General features: G+C 39.5%; 1 protein-coding gene across 1 annotated transcript; it reads left to right on the forward strand.

The window, feature by feature from the left end:
* The first annotated feature begins 306 nt into the window (after positions 1-306).
* Positions 307-5,577, forward strand: LOC124121032. Its single transcript, XM_046483977.2, has one exon. It carries the CDS (start codon positions 307-309, stop codon positions 5,575-5,577), a length of 5,271 nt encoding a protein of 1,756 aa, XP_046339933.2.
* Positions 5,578-7,291: the final 1,714 nt, after the last annotated feature.

Below are 7,291 nucleotides of genomic sequence, written 5' to 3' on the forward strand. Positions count from 1 at the left end.
AGACTCTGTTCTGCTGACATGTAAATCAAAGTTAGAAGCATTCTTTCTCAAACACATCCGTGATCCAAGTGAAACAGAGAAAAAGAATGTTAAAGATTCACTGAATGACAAAAGTGAAGATGAACAGAAACCAGAAGTTAAACAAACTGATAAGAAAGATATAAGTAGACAAGGTTCAGTCAGCCTGAAAAGTGCTTGTATATTTAAAGAAGAATCAGCCTCCTCTAAAGGCAGTCATTCATCACTAACAAGTCGTGTTTCATCAGCCCATCTGAAAGAAAAACAAAAGCAAGTTGAATTAGAGACATGAAAGCATTGAAAGAGAAACAGAAAATAGACTTAGCAAAGATGGAATTGAAAATGAAGGAAGAAGAGTTAGAACTGAAAACAGAAATGGAGATTTCTCAAGCAAAGTCTAAAGTGCTTCAAGATTATTTCTCTGACAGAGGTAGTGTGAAATCAGAACGTTCACTACAACCGCACGATCCATATGTCCCTGTTCCTGTGAATGAAGATGTAAATGAACATTTCAACACTGAACGTAAACGGTACTTACCTGATAACATAAACTTACCTCTTCAAGAAGACTTCAATCAACACTTGTCTCCACAAACTACTGCAGCAAGCGGTGAGAATCTTATTCAGTGTGTTGTGCAACAGCTCCGAAAGCCGCCTCCTGAAATCATGAAGTTCTCTGGGGATCCTATTGAATATCAAAGATTCAAGCGTCAGTTCAAGGTGAAGATTGTTGTCAACTCAGAAACAGAAGATGAGAAGATGTCATATCTAGAACAGTTCACATTAGATGAAGTGCTGAAAATTGTCAAGGGATATAGTTACCTGGAGGCCAGTCAAGGGTATCAAAAGGCATGGCAGGAACTTGATGAACGATACGGCAATGAAGACGCTATTGCATCTGCTATCGTCAAGAAAGCATTGGGATGGCCTAATGTAAAAGTAGACAACCCTAAATCCATGGATGAATATGCCATCTTCCTACAAGAATGTGAGAATGCAGTAAGCTCCATCACAGCAGTAAAGATCCTGGAGTATCCTGACAACATCAGAAGGCTCGTTATGAAACTCCCTTTCCATTGCCATGAGAAGTGGAGGAATATTGTCATATCTATCAGGGATTCAGGAGGAACTGTAGCATTCCATAACCTGGTCAAGTTTGTGAAGAGAGAAGCAAGAAAAGCAACAGATCCAATGTATGGAAAAGATGCTCTGAGGAATGATGACAGAACAAAGACACAGCCAAAGAGAAACGCAGGAATTGCTTCACAATCATCATTCAAGCCTTCCTTCAGCACAGACATGGTAGAGAATACAACTCAGAACACCCAGTCAAGCAAACCTGAAGGTCAGCAGATCTTGTGTATATACTGTAACAGCAATTCTCATAAGTTGCAGATTTGTGATCAGATTGTTAAGAAGACTTTGAAGGATAGACTGGCATTTCTTCAGAAAAGGGGATTGTGTTTTCGATGTTTGTGTTATGGTCACTTGAGCAAGTCCTGTGAGAAGACAGTAACCTGCTTCAGATGTAACAGAAATCATCAGGGAATCCTGCATGTTGTGTATGAAACTGAAAGAAAGCTGGTTGGTGCATGTACCGAACAAGATGGAACATGTGAAGCTATGGAGGCCGGGGCCATGGAATGTACTCTTGCTATTATTCCCGTGAAAGTGTCATACAGTAACGGAGTCAAGGTTGAGTCAACATATGCCTTCCTTGATCCAGGCAGTACTGTCTCATTTTGTTCCGAATCGCTTTTGAAGAAACTTGGATGCAGTGGGAAAAGTATGGATATTACTATTGATACAATGGGGAAGCCCTACACCACTTCAGTGCAAACAGTGAATGGCTTACAAGTGCACGACCTTGACCTCAGGAACACGATCGCACTACCTACCGTTTACTCCAAGGAACACATACCAGTTTTGAAGAAACACATACCTGTTTCATCTGACGTTCAAAAATGGCCTCACCTTAATGATATATATCTGCCTGAGATTGATGCAAGTGTAGATATCCTCATCGGGGGAAATGTACCAGACTCCTATGCACCACTAGAGATTCGTACCGGTCCTGATGGAAGTCCTCATGCAACAAGAACCAAGCTTGGATGGATACTTTGGAATGTCCTCAGACTTGCAAAAGAAAACAGATTTCCATCAATGAGAACAGACATAACAATAAAAGCAATGGAAGATCTACAGAACATTAATACTATGATGAAAAACAGCATGAACTATGACTTTCCAGAGAAAGCAGCAGAAGAAAGAAAAGAAATGTCACAAGAGGACAAAGAATTTATGAAGATTGTGACAAACTCTATTCATAAAGAAGATGGACACTATGTTGTCAATCTGCCCTTTCGAGACAAGGATGTCATCATGCCTGACAACAGTGAACAAGCCTTACAGCGTTTGAGAGGACTCAAGAAGAAATTTACAATGAACCCTCAAATACATAAAGACTATAAGAAGTTCATGGAAGACATCCTTAGCAAAGAATATGCTGAAATTGTTCCTCAAGATGAACTGAAAGGTAAACCAGGCAAAGTATGGTTTATCCCACACCACGGGGTGTACCATCCACGCAAGCAAGGGAAAATAAGAGTTGTCTTTGACTGTTCAGCAACATTCCAAGGTGTTTCCCTAAATAGTAGTTTGCTTCAAGGACCCAATCTATGCAACAGCCTCCTCGGTGTTCTAATGAGATATAGACAGGAGAACATTGCCTTCATGGGTGATATCGAATCCATGTACTATCGAGTCAGAGTGCCAAAAGAAGACAATGACTTCCTTCGCTTCTACTGGTGGCCGGACGGAGATTGTAGAAAAGAACCTAAAGTGTATCGGATGTTAGTCCATATCTTTGGAGCTGTATCTTCTGCTTCATGTGCATCCTTTGCCTTACAACAAACAGCAAGGGACAGTCAGGATAAGTTTGTCCCAGAAATTATAGAAAAGTTGACTGACAACGTCTATGTAGATGATTGTCTGGCATCCGAATTGAATGAAGAAAAGGCAGTATCAACTGTAAAAGAACTTACCAGTTTGTGCAGTGAAGGCAGCTTCAGGCTTACCAAGTGGATCTCCAACAGCTCTACAGTAATGAAATCAATCCCACCTCAAGAAAGAGCAAAGGATGTTAAAGACTTGAACTTGGACTGTGAAGACCTTCCATCTGAAAGAGCGTTAGGTGTCTACTGGTTTGTGCAATCAGACACCCTTGGATTCAAGATAAAGAGCAAGATGAAACCAGACACTAAACGTGGCATCCTGTCTGTGGTTAGCAGTGTGTATGACCCTCTTGGACTCATGGCTCCTTTCATACTCATTTCAAAACAGCTGCTCCAAAACCTGCATAAAGAACAGAAAGATTGGGATGAAGATGTTGATTCAAAGACACAGAAGATATGGCATCAATGGCTGAAAGATCTTACCTTGTTAGAAGATATCCACATTCCAAGATGCTACAAGCCTATGGAGTTTGGACTTGTAACATCATGTCAACTTCACCTTTTTGCAGACGCGAGCAATGTAGGATATGGAGTCGTCGGTTACATCAGATTTGTGAATGAAGATGAGGAGATCCATTGTGCTCTGGTAATGTCTAAATCAAGGGTTGCTCCCTTAAAGAAAATAACCATACCACGCATGGAACTCACTGCTGCTACTCTAGCTGTACGCATGTCATCCCTTATTCTTCAAGAACTTCAGGTCAAAGTAGACACAACTTTCTTCTGGACGGACAGCATGTCAGTGTTGAGATGTATCTTTAACACCAATGCCAGGTTCAAAACCTTTGTAGCAAACCGGATTGCTGTGATAAGAGACTGTTCTGATATTGATCAATGGAGGTATGTGTCATCTAAAGAGAACCCAGCAGACTATGCTTCAAGAGGCATCAAGCTTGATAATGAGCACCATATTCAGCATTGGACGGGAGGACCAAGATTCCTATGGCAGCACCACAAGTACTGGCCGAAGCAATACAGCAACCAAGAACCTCAAGAAGATGATCTTGAACTTAAGGAATGTGTTCATGCAACCATCATGGAGAAGGATAGCTTCCTAGACTTTCTAATTAACCACTTCTCAAGTTGGACAAAGTTAAGAAGAGCAGTAGCATGGATCATGTTAACTATCAGATGTTTGCGCCAGAGAGTCAACAAGTCTCAATCCACCAAGAAAGTGAACTACACCATGAATGTTCAAGTCCTTGAAGATGCAGAAAAGCTCCTAGTCCAACACTGTCAGACACAACATTTCTCGAAAGAACAACGATGTCTCAAGCAATCTTCTGCAACAGTTGATAAATCAAGCCCTCTCTACAAGTTGGATCCATTTCTTCAAGATAACGTCATTCATGTTGGAGGACGCCTCAAGAATGCAGAGATCTCCTTCAGCGAAAAGCACCCAATCATTCTTCCCAAGAAATCTCGTGTAACATGCTTGATCATTGAAGAGACTCATAAGATTGTTGGACATCTAGGAAAGAACTCCATCTTGTCACATCTCAGACAATGGTACTGGGTGATTGGAGCAGGCTCACTGGTGAAGACAATAGTTTCAAAGTGTGTCACATGTCGTAAATATCACTCCTCTCCAGGACAACAAAAGATGTCTGATCTCCCAGATGAACGGATAACTCCTGACCTACCACCTTTCACCAATGTAGGTATGGACTTCTTTGGTCCTTTCAAAGTGATACGTGGACGTACCTCAGTAAAACGATATGGAGTTGTATTCACTTGCATGAATCTTCGTGCTATACATCTGGAAGCGGCTGCCACCCTAGACACAGACTCCTGTATCCATGCCATCAGAAGATTTGTCGCACGACGTGGACCACCCAAGTTCATCAAATCTGACAATGGTACTAACCTTGTCGGATGTCAGCGAGAGCTATGTGAAGCATTAAAGAACTTAAAAGAATCAAAGATTCACTCTGCCTTCGTTGACAAAGGGATTGAATGGAGCTTCAATCCACCTGCAGCCTCCCATTATGGTGGATTCTGGGAGCGGATGATTAGGACTGTACGGAAAGTGCTTCATTGTTTACTACAAGAGCAGAACATTAAGCTGGATGATGAGGCGTTGAACACTTTGTTTTGCGAAGTGGAATCTATCATCAATGGACGTCCTATCACTGATCTGTCATATGATGTGCATGATCTATCTGTGCTCACTCCTAACCATCTGTTATACCTACGTTCTGGTGAAAAGATGCCTCCCGGAACATTCAAGAAAGAGGACATCTATAGCCGTCGACGATGGAAGCAAGTACAATACCTCGCAGACATCTTCTGGAAAAGATGGAAGAAAGAATATCTACCTCTCCTGCAGCAAAAACAAAAATGGAATCAGATCAAAAGAAACCTTCAGATTGGAGACATTGTGCTAATTATGGACAATACACCACGTAATGCGTGGGCTCTTGCAAGAGTAACAGAACTCTATCACGACAGAAAAAACCTTGTGCGAACTGTAAAAGTGAAAACTGCTTCTTCAGAATTTGTGCGACCTGTTGACAAACTGTGTCTCGTTATGGAAGACAATTAGTAGAGCTGTATACAAACATAACAGAACTTTCAAAGGGATGTGCTAAGTAAAAGTGTAAACACATGAATATTGACAATTAAGTGTTTATTTAGGAGTGTTTGTGGGTTATTGTTTCTTAGTTAAGATAATTGTTTCATTTCATCCTACAATTAGGAGGCCGGTGTGTAAGTGTCAAAATTGTTAAGTTATTATTTGCAAAGTTCAGAATCATATTTCCTTTGTTTGTTATCAAAGTATTAAAATATAAATCATATTTCGTTTTTGGCAAGTATTAATTCATATTTCATTTCTTCTCCATTCAAATTTATGTTTACTCATCATAATATGCCAAGGGGCATAACTGCTTAGTATCGTGTATTATCTTCCATGTGGCCCTAAAAGCATGCAGCATGCATGTGAGAATGAAAGAAATGAGAAAAGGTTTTAAGGATAAAAGAGTCTAAAAACAATGTCAATGCTGTAATAACTTGAAGTCTTTCTTTCTCAAATGATGATTTCTTTATTCTTTCATGTTTGGCATTCTTTCTTTTCTTTACATTCTTTTTGTTTCCATTTAGATAAATGTCTTTCTTTTCTTAACTAGAATCTCATTATTTTTAGATTGACTGAAATACAAATAAATAAACAATAATTACTATTTTGATCAAATGATGCATTAATGCAAATAATCATAATGACATTATAATTGAATTAACCTAATAAAATTGCATAGTATTTCATGTCACTGAAAGGTAGTCAATTTTATTAGGTTAATTCAATTATAATGTCATTATGATTATTTGCATTAATGCATCATTTGATCAAAATAGTAATTATTGTTTATTTATTTGTATTTCAGTCAATCTAAAAATACTGAGATTCTAGTTAAGAAAAGAAAGACATTTATCTAAATGGAAACAAAAAGAATGTAAAGAAAAGAAAGAATGCAAAACATGAAAGAATAAAGAAATCATCATTTGAGAAAGAAAGACTTCAAGTTATTACACCCTTATTCAATCATGTTTGTTCAAACTGTAATGAAATTTGGTATCTTGGAAGTCAGAAGTGGGCGTCAGCATGTATGTTCCGTGTTCGGTAATATATTAAATTGTGACCTTGACCAGGCTCCTAAATTATCTTAAAATGTGTTGTGGGCTCTGTAAATGTTTTCTCTTCACAAACCAGTGAACAGATGGAGCTGAGAATCCTCATGCTTGCCCTCACAATAATGAAACCTGAATGTGCTCAAGAGGATCAAATCAGATTTTCAATATGGCCCCCACCTGAGCTATACTGACAAGTCTCAGCCAGTCCTGGTCAAATTCTCTCGAAATGCCGCCTCCGTGGTTTTCCCTGAGAACGAATGGTTGTGGGTCCGTTTCCCGGTCGTGTCATACCAAAGAAGTTAGAAGATAGTATTTGTTGTTACCATGTCTAGCGCTAGGCATTCAGGGGCTAAAACAAGGACAGCTCAGATCAGTCAGTATACTGTGTCTAAGTGAGGTACTCATGTTAAACTGGTATCTCAGTGGGCTTGCACTATAAAATCGGCATTAGTCCGGACTAGTAAGCAGTCGTGCACACGTGCATGCACGTCGCTATAAGTGCAATAATCTTGGACGCGACGTTTAACCCCATTTCGCCTCACATCACCGCAAAATACAATATTAGCTCTCTAAACACCTTCTCTGAAATTTTGGTGAAACAGTTGGGAAAATTGTATGACATTAAAAAT

The sequence above is a fragment of the Haliotis rufescens genome, unplaced genomic scaffold (genome assembly GCF_023055435.1).
Source record: "Haliotis rufescens isolate VD_foot unplaced genomic scaffold, xgHalRufe1.0.p SCAF_48, whole genome shotgun sequence".
Classification (NCBI taxonomy): domain Eukaryota; kingdom Metazoa; phylum Mollusca; class Gastropoda; order Lepetellida; family Haliotidae; genus Haliotis; species Haliotis rufescens.